This window comes from Carassius auratus, chromosome 36 (genome assembly GCF_003368295.1).
Source record: "Carassius auratus strain Wakin chromosome 36, ASM336829v1, whole genome shotgun sequence".
In the NCBI taxonomy this organism is placed as follows: domain Eukaryota; kingdom Metazoa; phylum Chordata; class Actinopteri; order Cypriniformes; family Cyprinidae; genus Carassius; species Carassius auratus.
This window is the reverse complement of record NC_039278.1, coordinates 5,955,715-5,973,346: the sequence shown is the minus strand read 5'-3', so window position 1 is coordinate 5,973,346 and position 17,632 is coordinate 5,955,715. Positions and strand designations below refer to the sequence as shown.

The 17,632-nt window shown below is 36.9% G+C and overlaps 1 protein-coding gene across 5 annotated transcripts; it reads left to right on the top strand.

Moving 5' to 3' along the window:
* Positions 1–1,728: 1,728 nt before the first annotated feature.
* LOC113055060 (ELAV-like protein 1-B) lies at positions 1,729–16,398 on the top strand. 5 transcript variants are annotated; one of them, XM_026221009.1, is made up of 8 exons: positions 1,729–1,876; positions 2,473–2,530; positions 4,711–4,773; positions 4,921–5,098; positions 12,785–12,888; positions 13,654–13,807; positions 13,896–14,121; positions 14,818–16,398. In XM_026221009.1, the coding sequence occupies exons 2-8, from the start codon at positions 2,495–2,497 to the stop codon at positions 15,146–15,148; spliced, it is 1,092 nt and encodes a 363-aa protein (XP_026076794.1). In that variant the 5' UTR covers positions 1,729–1,876; positions 2,473–2,494; the 3' UTR covers positions 15,149–16,398. The 5 variants fall into 5 exon arrangements, with proteins under 5 accessions (XP_026076794.1, XP_026076793.1, XP_026076796.1 ...); XM_026221008.1 differs by having other exon boundaries at positions 4,918–5,098; XM_026221011.1 differs by lacking the exon at positions 4,711–4,773.
* Positions 16,399–17,632: the final 1,234 nt, after the last annotated feature.

Genomic DNA, 17,632 nt, shown 5'->3' with positions numbered 1-17,632 from the left:
TTATTACTTACCTATAAGGAACTAAATGGTTTAGCTCCTGTGTAACTAACTAGCCTTATAGCACACTACAACCCATCACACTCCCTAAGGTCACAAAACGCTCGACACAAAACGCTGCTAAAAACACATTTCTTTCGCCAAGCATTCAAATAATGCATCTCATAATTTGTGACTGCAGTTGTATCTGATCAAATGCGCAATCTTATTCTTTAGCTTGGGTTGGAACAGCAGCTATGCTAATTATTTCTCTGTTTGTTTCTCTGTTTTGCCACAGGATTTACATCCCGTGGTAACTAGGATATACACAAGCTCCAGTCTGGATCCAGACACCTGAGAAGAGATGATGCCAGCCCCTCAGAGGACCTCAGATGATGCCAAACCTGAAACAACATACAGAACCAACAAATATTGCTTCTTACTATGTGTTCATCGTCTGGTTGACTATGTCTTTTATCAATTTTTCAGAAAATTCCTATCATATGCACATAAACTGACAGTCACCACTACTAGGGGAAGTCGTGGCCTAGTGGCTAGAGAGCTTGACTCCTAACCCTAAGGTTGTGGGTTTGAGTCTTGCACTGGCAATACCACGACTGAGGTGCCCTTGAGCAAGTCACTGAAACCCCCAACTGCTCCCTGGGTGCTGCAGCATAAATGGCTGCCTACTGCTCCGGGTGTGTGTGTGTTTGTGCACTTTGGATGGGTTAAATGCAGAGCACGAATTCTGAGTATGGGTCACCATACTTGGCTGTATGTCATGACACTTTTTTTAAGCTACTACTAAATATTGTAGATACTTAATTGTCTGTAAAGTTGTTTTGCAATGATTTTTATTGCCCTTTTCCTGAAGACGTCTGAGTGTGATGACTCTTGATGCGCTGACTCTGGCTTCAGTCCACTCCTTGTGAAGCTCTCCCAAGTTCTTGAATCGGCTTTTCCTGACAATCTTCCCAAGGTTGTTGTCATCCCTGTTGCATGTGCACCTTTTCCTACCACACTTTTTTCTTCTAGTCAACTTTCTATGAATATATTTTGATACAGCACTCTGTGAACAGCCAGCCCTTTCAGCAATGACCTTCTGTGGCTTACCCTACTTGAGGAGGGTGTTGAGGGTGTCAAGTCAGTAGTCTTTCCCATAATTGTGGTTGTATGTTCTAAACTAGCCCAAGAGATACACCGTATTTATACTCAAAATTAATCAAACTAATCAAGCTCAAAATGGAATATTCAAATTTTTTTGAAAATATTTTTTATATTATTAGAAAATAGGGGATTAGTTTCCACTAGTTTTTTTTTTAAACAAAACAAAAACAAAACTCTTATTGAAATATTTCAGTTTGTGTGCAATGAAACTAGAATATAAGAAAGTTTGCTTTTTAATTTTCCATGATATTCAAATTTTTTTTGTTGATAATTGTAAATAATTGTCAGACACAAAATGTAAATGTCTCATTTTGGTAGTTTGTTAATACCATCGCAATTTTAGGAGGAATGGGGTACAGAATGATAGCTACAGACGTTAAATGTTTTCCTACATTTCTGTATTCATTTATATAACCTATGTTACATAATAATAACCTATGTTACATAATAATAATTATCTAATAATTATCTAACATAATAGATCATTATAAATAAATAAACTGGCAAATGTGGAAATGCTGTAAAAAGGTGGTGTGATGTTTCGTTGAAGCTCAGATGGGCTGTGAATGTGACTTTCCGCAGCAAGCATCTCTTCTCCAGACGGGAGGGGGCGTGGCTTCACTTCCGCTTCAGCGCTCGACTCCCGAAGTACTAGAGCAGATCTCCGCTTTGTTCTGTACGAGGTTTGTGACTCGCTCTACTGCAACGGCGGTCGACGACAAAGGAAAGGAAGGTATGTATATTTGTTTTTTTTTAAATTATGCAATTCTTATGTTATAGTCTGTGTTTTTTATTTTTTATCAATTTTTTTTTTCAAATGTGCGGACTGCGCGCGCTGTTAGCGCCAAGACTCGCGGGCCTCAATAGAGCGGCCTGAAGCGTTGAAAGTATCATTATAATCTGTAAAATGAGTTTAGCTAATAATGAAACCAATCTATATATGGGCTGTGGTGCTATTGCAATGTTGTTGTTATTATTTTTTATTTATTTATAACTGTTCGCGCTGTCCGTCTGCAGCCTAGCTTAGTGTGGTTCGCCTAGCCTAGCATCCATGCGTACGTTTAGCAAAGCGTTTAGCATTTAGCATTGCGCTTGTATTTGTTTGTAGGAGAAATAAATCGATAAGTAAGTGTTTGTTTCATTGTAAAGAGTAGGCTTAAGTGTGTGTGTGTGTGTGTGTGTGTGTTTTCCTAAGTTAGTGAAAACATTGTGGGAAAATATTGCTATGAACCGATTGATGTAACGTTGCGGCTCGTAACGAGCCATCGTTTAATAGAGAATGTGCTATTTACTGCAAGGCCTTTTACTGTTTACTCTTTTCTTTTTCAGACTAAAGCTGTAAAGTGTCTACATGGCCGTCAGAAGAGGACACATTAGATATTTAAAAGTAAGTATTTATAATCCACTTTTATTTCCAATTCTTCAGTGAAATGGTGAGTTACCTTATAACAATTAAATATTAATATATTAATAATTTATGTTTCCCTGAACATTCGTTGTTTTGGTTTATTGGGTTGTTTATTCATTTATTTGATTGATAATTTGAAAGAATTGCAAGTGGTTGTACACCGGAATTATAGTAAAATAATACATTTTGGTTATGGCCAAAACTAGTTTTTTAGGGCTGAAGTTACTGACCAAAACAGTGATATTTAATTAGCACTTTTCTGATAGGTTTTGACAGTTAAAGCATCTGTTTTATCCATGCAACAACGATATCAACCAAACATTAACAGTGAAGATGCACTTCACCATGAACAAGAGTAGAAAAATGTTCATCAAAAATATAAAACATTGGCTTGTTGCCGAGGAACTTTACTATTATAGGTTTCATTTATCAGTTTGGACACAACACCTGAACAGCAGACCAAGTTTGAACAGGGCAAATGTAATTATAAGAACTTAATCAGTTTACAGCTAAATGAAAACTTAAGTTTTGGTTAAAAACAAATCACAAAATTGTAATTTTTTATTATATTTTAACTTTATTGGTTATGTGTGTAGTATAACAGGGCTCCAGACTCATTCTTCCCACTGGTCTAACTTTCTCAGTTGGTTGCTAGGGTTTGTATATTCATTAGCTTTTACGATATCAGTGCTAAATCGATACTTTTTAAATGGTACCAGTGCCTGAACCGGTACTTTAAAAAAAAATTAAAAACAAAAGAGCCACAAAAAAAAAAAAAGAAAACATTAAAGGGGTACTTTACTCCAAAATGAAAATGTTGTTATTAATCACTTACCCCCATGTTCTTACAAACCCATATAAGTTTTGTTAATCTACGGGACACAATTTAAGATATTTTGGATGAAAACCGGGAGGCTTGTGACTGTCCCATTGACTGTCAAGTAAATTACACTGTCAAGGTCCAGAAAAGTATGAAAGGCGTTGTCAGAATAGTCCATCTGTCATCAGTCGTTCAATATGAATTTTATGAAGTGACGAGAATACTTTCTGTACACTAAGAAAACATAAATGATGACTTTATTCAACAATTCAACTCCTGTGTACAAAAAGTATTCAGATTGAACCACTGATGGCAGGTGGACTATTAATCAAATTTATGGAAACTAAAGTAGTTAGCAGAGTTCCTCTTTGGCTTTTTTATAAGCTGCACTTCGGGTGCTTTCACTTCGAATTCAAGATCTTGTCACATTTTATAAGAAAAGATAACTGTCTGTTTTGCTTGTATACATTTACACACTTCACTTTTAAAGACTAAAACAAAAGATGGATTTATTGTTATTCTTAATTAAAAAGCATACCAACAATAAAACAGTAAGATAGAATGACAAACTAGCTTACAAAATGTTTATTAACAAAAACGAATAAAATGAGGCATGGCATACACCACATGCTGTATTATATACTGACTAATAAATTACAGAACGTTAAACAAACTCTGAGGAATCAAATAAAAAATAAATAAATAAAATAAAGGAGAGCCTCCATGGCGTAACGCGACTTAAACCGCAAAGATAAAGAGTTTTTCAAAATGAAAACGAAGTAAAACTAAACTTTGTCGGTGATGGTGCTTGCGTGTTGGTATTTTTGTGGGGGGAATAAACATGTTGACCTTCGCTGGTTTAAGAAGTGGTCTTTTACTTTACTTTAGCTTGAAAACCATCCGTCGTTTTCTCAATATTCTTGTCATTTTTGCTGTGTGCACTTTCGCACTAATGCCGATGCAGTGAGTATAAACTAGGCTCTACACTCTAAGCGCTGCTCCATTCAAACAGGTAGCATGGTTTCATTAAGCTTTGTTTTGTTCGCCGTTTGATGTTTCTCATAAAAACAGAGACTGACTGGATGCCCCATTAACGAAATCACCTGTGCATTAATTTTACATATAATTATATTACAATTTTGCAGTTGCACCAGTGCAACCTCTAAAAGAATTTGTTGAACCAGCAGGAAAAATGGTCGTAAAATGCAACTATTTGTTCGCAGTCTGGAGCCCTGTATAAGTATAAAGGCCAGGAATTAAAGTTAGCAAATAGCTATATATTGCATGGTGTTATTTAGGTCTATATTTACATCATGTTGCAACTGATTTGTTGCTGCAGGTTTGTGAGGTTCAGAACCAGGGTAATGACAGAGACTCACACAAGGGTGCCAGCTCAGTAAAGGTAAAATTGGCCATTATTTTTATGTGTAGACTAATGTCAGATATTGTTGGTCATTCTACTTGCATTTCTTTTTTTGTTTTGTTTAGGTTTAGTCTGCCAGTGTAAATTTGATGGATTGGTCACAATGCATTACTTTTTCTGAAGCAGGAAGTATACGACATGCCGAATGGTTACGAGGACCACATGGGCGATGAGCCGAGTGATGCGAAAACCAACCTGATTATCAACTACCTGCCCCAGAACATGAGTCAGGAGGAGCTTCGGAGTCTCTTCAGCAGCATTGGCGAGGTGGAGTCGGCCAAACTCATAAGAGACAAGATGGCAGGTACGTCTCCATACAATGTGATAGTGATACATGAAGAGAGAGGTCGTTTGTTTTCATAAGTTCTTGTTTATATTCCCAGCATTTATTTTATTGGTGAGGAATATTTTATTTTCACAAAGTTCTATTGGGATTGCGCTTTATTTTTTTCAGTATTTTGAAGTTTTATTTATATATATATATATATATATAAGGCAAATCTTTGATCTTCTTTTGACCAGTTTATTGAAACTTGGGTCAGGATTGTGGCAGGTTTTCACTGTCCACTGTGGTATGTTTTATGCTCCAGTAAACATTTTGGTCACAAATTTTCTTTTTTTTTCACCTCTATATAAAAAGGTGTAAAGATGGTACTGGTCCGATTTAATAATGAGCTTTTGATTAGACTTGGAGTCCTCCCACAGTGTGCTGAGTTTTGATTTGACTTTCAAGTCAAGCACATTTGTTTTTCTGTAAATGTTTTCTTGATGTGGATCAGAGTATGTGAACAGAGTGGAGCGGCAACAGTTTCCCCTTCACACTCCCAAGCGTTCAATAATCACTCCGTTCCAGCTCTGCTCAGAGTTCACCATTTTCCACTCCTCGCTCAACTGATCAGAAACACCCCTCAGCTCCATGACTAAGTTTGCGGCTAAAGTATTTTAGTACGTTTTGAAATATTTCAAAGTTCTGTTCAGAAATTCTATAAAACAAAAAATGAATACACAATACTAGAAGAATAGTTTTAATGTGGTTTATTGGAACACTACAATTAGCCAAAGTATATGAATTAAATGACTTTTTAACTTGCTTGTCTGTGCAGCGTCTCTCTACTATGTCGAAGCTGAGGGATTTACTTTATAAACAGAAATAACATCATGTAACTTTTCAGTTTTTAAGCTCCTAAATCACAGGACCACATTGACAATAATATTCTGCACTCAATGTTCCTGTGTGCATGCAATCTGTACGTTAATGTGCGAGCTTGTGTATTGTGTGCATGTGCAGCAGTGTACCTGTACTATAAACTGTTTAAAATGTGAATTCACCCAATCAGTTTGGAGTGTCCACATGCTACATATAAACATGCTTAAGATATGACCTCCTGCACATCCTTGCTGTCATTAAGGGTGCTTTCACACTAGCACTTTTGTTGCTCAACTGGGTTAATTTGATGTCACAGTTTGATACGTTTGGATGATTTGAAAGCTGTCATCCGAACTCAGGTGTGAACCGTACCTGAGTCCACTTAAAAGAGATGGTTGTGCTCTGGTTCGGACTAGGGGTGTGCACAGCTAGTCGAATATTAATTCTGCTCTATTCGATAAATAAAAATATTTGAATTTCACACAAAAAAAAAAGTTCATAATAAAACCTTATTTGGTCACTTTCTGTGATTCTCCACGGCATATTTGAAGATGTATGCAAGAAAAAAATAATTAATGAATGGATAAGGGGCCATTCACAAATCGCGCCTGAAAACGCTAGGCGCGCCGCTTTCTCCTCCTTTCCAAAATCGCTTGGGCAGAAGTGATCCTGAGGTGCCTGCCGTTGCTAAGCAACAATGAAGCGCTCTCTCCATGAAGACCCAGAAATTTCAGCAAAGGATAAATGGATTTGCAGCACAAAAAAAATCGCATTCAGTAGCTCTGCTACTAAATTTATTTCAAAATGGCAATCCATATACAGCTATGATCAGCTGTTCCTTCATCTTGGCTGAGCTTTCAACGTTGTTACGGGAAAGGATGAAGCTGAATGTTAGTTCTTGTCACATGACTTGCGGTGCGCTTGTGGCATTCTGAAAAGTTGAGATGTTTTAAACTCGAAAACAGGCGCGTCACACCGCGTGTGCACTGGACCACGTCGCTTCCATTATGAGTGTGCATACCGCGCGCCTAAATTGAAAAAAAAAACGAGCTTGAGCGCACAAAACACACAGTATGTGAACGGCCCCTAAGAACCGCAGTCTTCTACAGTACTTCAAATATGCCGCGGAGAATCACAGAAAGTGACCGAATTCAAAAACATTGTTGCGGCATCTCTCAAGCAACGAAAAACACTGCTAACTTGGAGAATGCAGTGAAAACTCTTCTTCTCTCGTCTGCACTAGACCCTCGGCACAACCATCTCAGGTTTCTCGATGAAAACATGAGAGAAGTAAGAAAAAAAATATGCAGCCGCCGCCACCAAAGATGAAGAGGATGCAATGCCAACTCGTCGGAAAAGGTTGAGCCAGACGAGTGGGAACAGTTCTTGCTGGAGCCATGTATTCCACCAGATGAGGGTCCCAATAGAAAACAATAGAAAAAATAAATGAACGAATATTCGAATATTAGTTTTTTGTGAGCTCAAATATTCAAATGTGATATTTGCGGAAAACGCCCATCCCTAGTTCGGACCAGCAATCGAAGTGTGAAAGCACCCCATATAACCGTCACCTTCTTTCTTATTTGAGATCCACATATGTTAAGCTAGCTAATGTGTGAATTCTTGATTTAATGCAGTTATAATATGCACTGTTGGTATTAATTGTGTTCATGATGGAGCGATCTCAGAGAGAGTGAAAACCACAACTAATCCACTCCTCGCTCCAGTCAATAATCACGCCGCTCCCACTCACATACTCTGGTGTGGAGATTGCAAAAATTAATTTGACACATTTTGAAAAATACGACTTTTTTTTTTTTTTTTTTTTATGGTGTGGGAATCCTGTCTTGTCCTGTGCAAAGTGTATAAGCAAATGTGCTTTATTTTTTCTTGTTGTGTTTTTGTTCTTTTGGCTGTTGTTGTTTTTTCCTATTGTTTTCGAGGACAATTGTCAATTTCCAGTTGAAGTGTGGAGTACCTGGAAGAGTTCTAATAGCTGCTTTTCCACTGTCGGGACAGTGCTTTAAATGGGCCGGGCGGGGCTAATAGCATGGACCTGTATCACGCTGCATTTCCTCCAGCGGGCCACAAGTTCCGCTGCTCTTCACTAAAGCCTGCCCTTTACACGCCTCTCAGGAACGTCATGCAACACAATCATTTCACCATCAAAGAGAAGTTATCAGAAAACGAATAAGAAATAAGTCACTGGAACTAGCACGAACAAAACGAACATGATAAAAGTGGCCGTTTGTTTGCATGCTTTGTTAAATATTTAAATCCAAAAGCATCAATGTTTTACAATAATAAGTGATGCATTGATCATAATGCATCACTTTTCCCTTAGAAATAAAGCAATATGAACATAGCCTACCTGCTTATTGCATGTCATAAACCTGCATATTTTTATTTTAGGCCTATTACTTACATAGGGTGTGCATTTTCTTTAAAGCATCCCATTTTTTATAAATTCCTTAAAGTGTCCCCATTTCTTCATGAATTAAGAATTTGTTTGATTTATTAATTTGTTTCCTCAATTCAGTTAAAACCTGGGTTAAGGAACAAAATTAATGAGACGTGAACATTTGTCACAAATTAATAAGTTGTCGGAATGAAAAGCCTAGCTATATATGTCCTGTTTCCCGCAGCACTGCAAAGCGCACGATATTAAATAATTATCTGGTGAAATTAATCGGTTACTACATTTCTATTGCTTTCCATGTTGAAGAACTTTGTGTTTTTTCTATTTTAAATGTATTTTTAATGCAAATGAAACTTTAAAAGCCTAATTTGTACATTTATAAATAAATGATGATGCATTTATGTACGGTCACCGTCAGTCACAGCCGCTCGCACGTGTTACGTGCGCATGAGCTGCACACAGCTCAACATTCAATCAGTTAACTGACCATCGATAGCTTTAATCAATTGCATCTCTTATCGACAATTAATCGAACATTAATTAATCGTTGACATCCCTAGTTCTGAGCTTAACTTATTTTACAAGTCTTTAATGCTGGTGTTATTACTGTTAACTTTATGAAATGATCCGTGAATTATGCTTTCCAGATTCTGAGAAACTCCGCCTTTGTTCATAACACGCTCCTCTAGCCCTAGCTCGCCCGCTTTGGCCTAAGGTTTTCGTCGTGCTTAAAAACCTGGCCCGTTGTCCCAGAGGAATCGCAGACAAGGCACGATCAAGCCCTGGATGTGACAGTGGAAATGCGACTGGCCCTGCCACACACTAGCTAGGGGTGCTCCTATCATAAATTTTGAAGCCGATCACAGCCTGTTACTGACACACATCTTTTTAAATGATTTTTATTATATAGAATTATTTATATTGATGATCCAATCAACATTTTTTGACTTTTATTCAGGGCCTGAATTTCATTTTTGAAAATGAATTCCTCTTAGATGACTCTGGTGAGGATTTTTTTTTGTATGCGGTGGAGGGGGCAATTTTTAGACATTTTTATAAAATATATATTTCTCAACAAAATGTTTGATCATGCACTGTATTTTTGTTTTTACAATTGTGTAATTGTTGTACAATAGCTTGCACAGTGCAAGCCTGATTTTGTGAGCTGTATGTGAGGTTCACACATACTCTGTTTGCAGTGCATATGTAGTATGTGTGGTAGTGTTGTCAGGATACCAAAAGTACTGTTTCGATACCTAGTCAAGAATTGTGATTTCGATACTTTTCCTGAAAAGGGAAAATACACTCTCAAATATCATCGCTGTGCTTTATTTTAAAACCGGGACAACATTCTAATCATATAACACACTAATAAATGAACAAATGAACAGCAGATGTATTAAAAATTTTAACAAAATATGAAATATCAAAATATAAAAAATAAATTAGAGCAATGACATTCAATAGATTTAGCAGCATTATCTCAGTTATAAGACACAAAAAGAGTAATTTATCTTGATTCTGAACTTTGAATAAAAATATGAACAGCGATTTATATTAAACAATGTTTCTGAACTCTTGTTCTGAAGATTAAATGTCAAAAGATAAATAATATCAATGTAAGCAATGGCATTCAAGTAAAAAAAAAAAAAAAAGTAAATCAAATTTAGCAGCAATATCTCAGATATTGTAACTTATTCTGTCAGTTGTGCAACCTTTTCTTCGAGGAGAAAACACAGCCAGTGAGCCTTAATGAGCGTCATCTTTTTCTACCAGTCGTGGACCGGCGGCCACAGTATCACTTGTGCTCACACATGCATCCTAGTGGTGCGCGGGTCAGGTTTTTTTCCAACCCGCGGGTCCCGCTTTTACGAAATTATTTGGCCCACCCCAGCCCGCAAATAAAGTAAAATTTATTTTCAAATTTCTCGTTCACAGAAGTTCCTCCCTCCACAGCAGTGCGCGAGCTCTGTGCTATTAGCTGTGCATGCACAGCTCGTGAACAGCTCTGTGAACGGTTTCTTTTGTCAAAGAGTTACTCAAGATGTGACGGAGCATGTGATTTGTTGAATGTAGTGAACCCATACGCCCTTCACAAGAACGAGTTGAATGAACTGATACATCTTGCTAATGAACTAAATGAATGAGTATACAGGGTCAGTGAGCCAAGCATGTAAATCTCAATCAGCAGATACAAAGCACAGTTATAGGTGCTGTGCAGATATGCTCGTTTTCATATTTAACATACAAAACATTACTCCACGTTTAATCCCCGATTAATGTGAATATTATATATGAACTGTCTGACCAAACAATTAAAATGTTAATAATGCAAGAAAAAAATCATGCTTTGTTCATCTGAACAACTTATTTAAACTATTTAAAGTGATTACGCACAAATTTTAGTAAAGCCAAATCAGTTTAGTAAAGCCACTAATGCAGCCATCTCACTGTAGTGTTTTTAAAATATATATAACTTTTCCAAAGTGTAAAGTGCAGCATCAGCAGTTTCAGTTTTTAGACCTGCTCAGATTTCGTTATAGCGTTGGACCGATCGGAATTAAGAGCAAAGGTCTGTTTAAATGCCGACGGGAGCTGCGTTTGAATTACGGTCGTTTTTTCCTTAGTTGTAGTGATGTTCACACTCGCTTGATGCCTTTTGAAAACCTCTATTATGCCGTTAATACTGTTGACGGTGTCCTTTATCAGTAGGCTTTATATTTATGCTCGACATGGAGTATAGATATTGTTGTCGTGAAGACAAGTTCCTGGTCTGCCAGCGGCCGCCCTCTATGTCACCTACAGCAGCAGCAGTGCACCTGCGCCGCATCAGGCACGATTCTGGTGTGTAAAGACACAGAAAACGCGAAGCAACTGACACGCAGCAGAAACGCACACACACGCCATGCAGCCAGTGTGTCACCGGCTTTAGAATCAGCTGCAGGGCGGGATTTGCGCTGAACATGGAGACTTCCGCCACTTAATATGTTCGTTTTGAAACACGAAAATGTACCTATGTTCCCCAAACAAAATACTGCATTGTCATTCGGTACACACGTGCACCGTACCGAAAGCCCTGTACTGAAACGGTCCGGTACGAATACACGTACCGCTACAGTACCTAATCGATACTAATAAATTTAACTTTTTCAAATTAAATCTTTAAATCTAAAAATGCTCTTTTCCTTTAAACCTAGCTAAAACAACTGTTGACTTTGAAAGAGTAGAATTGAATGATATGCATTTATGGTGTAATTACTACATTTGTGTCAATGCATTTTCATATTTACCGCAAACAATGCGCTGTTACGTTAATTCAGCACGTGCAGTGCAGCCACTGTGTGCAAAAACTATCTTTGCCATGCCCCAGATGCACCGCTCCTGAGCTCACGGCCTGACCACAACAGTGTCTGCAGTGAATTCTTTAATCCATTAACATGAGCGTGTAAAAAATACACACCACATATGCACTGCAAACTGAGTAATGTGAACCTGACAGTATCGTGTGAATGAGTGCATGGTTTCCAGGAGAGCGCTCAAGCATTGGTTTAAACACTGGCATTAATAAAAAATAAAAAATGCATTGTATAAACTTAAGTAACAGTGTGACACTGCCTCGATAGTGTGTCCAGTGTGCAGTGTGAAAGCTTACTTATAGTGCAACCTTTTCAAATTACTTTAGCAGTTATTTAATGAAGAAATATAAATTGTTCTTCATCCAAAGCATTATAATTATTTCACCCATGCCGGACAGAGACTGAGAAGGAGCCACTGCATGTTGAGACAAACCTCTCAAGGCAGGTGCGTCATCAGCTTGAGATCAGCTTTTTTAGAGACCGTCGACAATCAAGCGATTATCAGCTGGTTGTGCATGGTAGCCGATCAATCAGAGTACCCCTAACACTAGCAAACCCGATTTTGACCCGACAGTGGAAACGCGGCTTATGATGTCAGCCTGGTGCCATCTTCATGCATCTGCCATTGACTTTATTTTACTTTTTTTTTTTTCTTTGCCCACAGCATCCCACTATCTATGTGGAATTTAATATACATAGAAATATGACGTATAATTGATGTTCTAGTGTACATTATTTTATTTACTTAAAAGTTTATAAATGCCTACTAATGTTTTTTTGTTTTTATTTTTAAGGAGGTGAAGGAAGGTATATGTGTTTGTTTGTTTTTTTTCTAGAAAATATTCTATGAAGACTCTTTGGTGTTTGGTTTTTATTTCTGTATCCTAACAGTTTTCTTTGCCCGATGTCAAAACTTTGTTTTTGATGCACATGTAACTGTTTTTATTTTATAATTGTCATTCACAAGAATAGCTTGCATTGTTTCTTTTGTGCACAAAGAATAGTCTGCAGTATGTGGACGAACGTTTGTTATTTTATTTTGTTTTTTTTCCCTTTTGTTTTCTCTAGGCCACAGTTTAGGGTACGGATTTGTTAACTATGTTAACCCTAATGATGCAGAAAGGGCAATCAATACACTCAATGGCCTGAGACTACAGTCTAAAACTATCAAGGTAACGTGCAACGAGGTGTTTTTGTATCCATGTGTTAAATTGTAGATGCCATGTTGGTACACTAGACTCAAAGCAGTTAGGACAGTGTTCCAGTCCTGCCTGCTTTCTGTAAGGAATGAACAACTTCATGAGTTTCAACAATTGTTCCTTTATTTTTCTTTTCTTTGCTTTCAGTTTAGTTTTCTTTTTCCTGACATTTGTTGTCTCAAGACTTTTGCTCTTATAATCTGACTGTATGATTGGCTGTCTTTGACTTAGCATGGTTTAATTTCGGTACAGAATTATACTGAAGTCAGTGATCTTTTTATTTTGGAGTTCAAGATCGAAATCTGCCATTTTCATTTCGCTTGTGTGGTTGTTGTAGTCATTTGCTTGAGTATGACATTGTGCCGAACAAAAACCCCTGTGCTGAAGTCCCAGACGCTTCTTTTTATTTCATTTATTATCGTTTTTGTTTTTTACTTTTGAGCATTGTAGTTTAGTTCAAATTGAAAGTTTTGTTTTTCTTTTTAGACACCGATAAAAGCTACTTCATACCCTATATGAAGTGCACAATAGTAGTCACATTGTAGTCATTTTATTTTTCTGGGTTTGTTTTTAATTTTTATTTCATATGTGAAACTCAGATCTGAGGTTATGTTTTGGATACACAATGGAACTACATAGTTTTATCAGTAATGGGGGCAAACATGATCACTTACATTTTCTTTTACGATGGATTAATAAAGTAGTTTCTTATGCAGTTATTTTCTTTCATTAAATTAGGTCTCGTATGCCCGGCCAAGCTCTGACAGCATCAAAGATGCCAATCTGTACATCAGCGGTTTACCCAAGACCATGACACAGAAGGATGTAGAGGACATGTTTACCCAGTATGGGCATATCATAAACTCCCGCATACTGGTTGATCAGGCCTCTGGTAATAATTCTGTCCTTCACTCTGCAATTTTCCATTTTGAATGTATTCTGGGTCTCAACTCATTTTGGGGGCTTTTCTTACTTTTCAGGATTGTCGCGTGGAGTTGCATTCATTCGTTTTGATAAGAGGTCTGAAGCAGAGGAAGCCATCAAAGATCTTAATGGTTCCAAACCAGCTGGTGCCTCTGAACCAATCACAGTAAAGTTTGCTGCCAATCCAAACCAGACCAAGAATTCCCAGCTGCTCTCTCAGCTGTACCACACTCAATCCCGTCGGTTCGGTGGACCTGTTCATCACCAGGCACAGCGCTTCAGGTGAGACAGCCAAACACGCGTCCTGTAGTTTTAAAGCGTTAGTTCACCCCAAAATTAAAATTGTTAATGAATTAATAACTCACCCTCATTTTGTTCCAAACCAGTGAGACCTCCGCTCATCTTCATAACACAGTTTAAGATATTTTAGATTTAGTTCGAGAGCTCTCAGTCCCTCCATTGAAGCTGTGTGTACGGTATACTGTCCATGTCCAGAAAGGTAAGAAAAACATCATCAAAGTAGTCCATGTGACATCAGAGGTTCAGTTAGAATTTGTTGAAGCATCAAAAATAACAAAAACTACGACTTTATTCAGCATTGTCTTCTCTTTCGGGTCTGTTGTGAATCCGGAAGAGAAGACAATGCTGAGTAAAGCCGTAATTTTTGTTACTTTCTAGACATGGACAGTATACCGTACATACATTTTTCAATGTAGGGTCAGAAAGCTCTCTGACTAAATCTAAAATCTTAAACTATGTTCCGAAGATAAACAGAGGTCTTACTGGTTTGGAACGACATGAGGGTGAGTCATTAATGACACAATTTTCTTTTTTGGATGAACTAACCCTTTAATGTTAATCATTCTGTAAGTTGTAGTTTTTGCATCAGATATTTTAGATTATTGGCTGGTTGTGAGAAAAGCTTTTGTAATAAAGCTTTGCATATAAATAAAGGTGATTCATCTGTTGCTCTGGCAGGTTTTCACCCATGAGTGTTGACCACATGAGCGGCGGCACAGCCTCTGGTATGAATGCGTCAAGCAGCTCTTCTTCTGGATGGTGTATCTTCATCTACAATTTGGGTCAGGATGTAGACGAAGGCATCCTATGGCAGATGTTTGGTCCATTTGGCGCTGTCACCAATGTCAAGGTCATCCGTGACTTTAACACCAACAAATGCAAAGGTTTTGGGTTTGTTTCCATGACAAATTACGAGGAAGCAGCAATGGCCATCGCCAGCCTGAATGGATACCGCATGGGAGACAAAGTCCTACAGGTGTCGTTCAAAACCAGCAAGTCTCACAAGTAAAGGGACTGGTGGGTTTTTTTGTCATATAAGAGAACCTGAAAGAAGGTTTGTCTGAAGATTTCATTGTTGACTGTCTACATAAACATACTCATACATTGTGTTGGGGTGAAATAAGTGCTAGTGTTTTATTCTGGAGGTTGAGGAAAAAACCTGGACATTTGAAAAGTTTAAGCTATATATCTAAATATATATCTAGTGTTTTTTTTTTTTTTTTTGATAACTTATGATGCCTTAAAGATATCATGGCATTGTTGCTCTTTCCTTCTAATCCCTCTTCCCTTATTCCCTCTGGACTTCTTGGTCCTGTTTTGTTCATTATATTATATAATGAAAGCTTTACGCTTTATTGTCAATACAAACTACACGTCCCAGACTCTTCTAGACATTTGTAAATAGTAACCAGTCCCATTCTTCAGTGCTCTCGCTCACCCATCTGTAAGGTAAAAGAACGTTTGAAGGACCAAAGAACTTGGAGTGTAAAGCAAATGCCTTTTAAGTGTTTTAGTTTTCCTGTTTGGAAGTTAAATCTAAAACCGCAAGTATTGTCTTCTTTAAATCTAGGATTTCTCTTTTTCTTTTTCTCCACTGCAGTTTGCATTGCTTATAATAGCAAAATAGTTATTTTGTTTGATATTAAAGGTTTTTTTTTTTTTTGCATTTAACAGCATGTTTCTTTTTGTGTTTTGTCTGTCTTGTTTTATTTGAAAGGTGGTTGAAAGGAGCATTTTAAAATTTTAGTTTTTTTAATTCTCTTTTTAAGCAGCATTGAATTCACTCCCTAAATCGTGTTTAAGGTCTGGGACAAATTCTGTATACATTTGAGGCTGATAGGAGCAGAGTTGTAGGCACATGGCTGGAAGTTTAAGTCTAGAATTACACATTTGCTTGCGAAATTTACATTAATAGTGCATTTTAATGTAGTGTTTTATTCTGTACTTAGTCAATCCTAAATGCAGCTTCGTACGTTTTAATGTGAAATTTGAAATCTCTATTTGAGACCTTGTCATGTAAAGCCACACAAAGGTGAAGAATTGTGTTTTATTGTTCTGAAGATATCACATGGTACTAGTAAACATCCAGTTTGCAGATCAGCACTATACTTTGTGTGCATGTTCATTTGTCGGTAAGTTTGACGTCAGTAATTGTACATGTCATGCTTTGGGTCTTTACTGGTAGTGTGACCTAAAGACTTGTAGCAAGATGTTCCATGTCTTTCATTCAAATAAATGCCATTTTGTTGTAAAAATGTACTGTTACTTTCATGCATTACTTTTCATTATTTAAAATGTATTTCTAGAGTTAACAGTTAAAAAAGGACTTCAAATTAGCTTAATGGTTAAGTGTTTATAATGGGCCAATTTTGAAGAATTAATTCTCCTTTCATCTGCTGATTATCTTCGCCAAACCTTCTACTTTACTACATTTTCTGATTTTATATTATTTTGATTCTGTCATGTTTAAGTATAGATGAGCAGATTTGGAAAAAACGATTTGATTCGACTTGTGGAGTATAAGAATGTTTCTTTTTAGGAGTCCTGTGAAATTATGATTACAGTATAACTTTGCAAAAGCTGTTGGGTAAAAAAAAAGTTAAAGTTACACTAGCATTCATGCAGTCATGAGGTTAAACTGGTTCAGTCTGCCAGACCTACTGTATGCAGACAAATTCTCAAAGTTTTACCAGAGAAAATTTTTTGGAAGCAATAGTATCAAAGTTATTCCAAATTCAGAGCCCCTTGCTGCTCCAGTTTGACTGCAGCAATCATTTTTACCACTGCATACTTCGTGTTTACTGTTCAGTTGTTCGCTGTCTATTTATGTGAAGTATTTTAATGTCTTGCTTTAAAATTATAATTGTATTAATATCCCCTATTTTTTGCATGTGCAAATACAGGGTTTATGTGGGTCGCAACAATCCTAAATCACCCTTTCACAAATTAAGTCTCAAAGCAAAAGGTATTAAATTTGTGAAGTTATGGCATTAAATGTTTTTGCTTTGCATCAATATCTTTCGTCTTGTTTTTCAGTGCAAATATCTAAGCATCCTTGAATCAACTTATATTTATGTGAAATTCAAATGAAGTATATTAAGTCTCGTTTTCTTCTAGTTTATATTAAAGAAATAAATGTCAACTGGGGAAGAAAAGTAGTTTTTCTTTGGAATTAAGTACATTTTTCTGAGCCTATTGGCAGATAATGTTTCTTGTTTTAATCAAACTCCCTTAATTTTGATCAGTTTCTCAATAAAAAAAAATTTTTTTTGCTTGTTAGTATATCATGATTTAAGATTCTTTAGACATTTACACTGGAAAACAAGACAGAAATACTAAGGATGTTCATCGCTTTTTGCAGTGTGATCAGAAGGTACAATAGAAGTTATTTCCATGGAGCTCTGTTGGAATGTGTATTTTCAAGATTTAAAGTGTTGCTAATGTGCCTTCTCTGCTCCGTAGACATTTACACTTACAGAACGTATTGATGTAT

Bases quoted from the DNA above. Each gene is read 5' to 3' on its own strand.
- LOC113055060 (XM_026221008.1), top strand. From the start codon at position 2,495: ATGGCCGTCAGAAGAGGACACATTAGATATTTAAAA. The intron at 2,531-4,710 runs GTAAGTATTTAT...TTGTTGCTGCAG, and splicing joins GACACATTAGATATTTAAAA to GTTTGTGAGGTTCAGAACCA. The intron at 4,774-4,917 runs GTAAAATTGGCC...CTTTTTCTGAAG, and splicing joins AGGGTGCCAGCTCAGTAAAG to CAGGAAGTATACGACATGCC.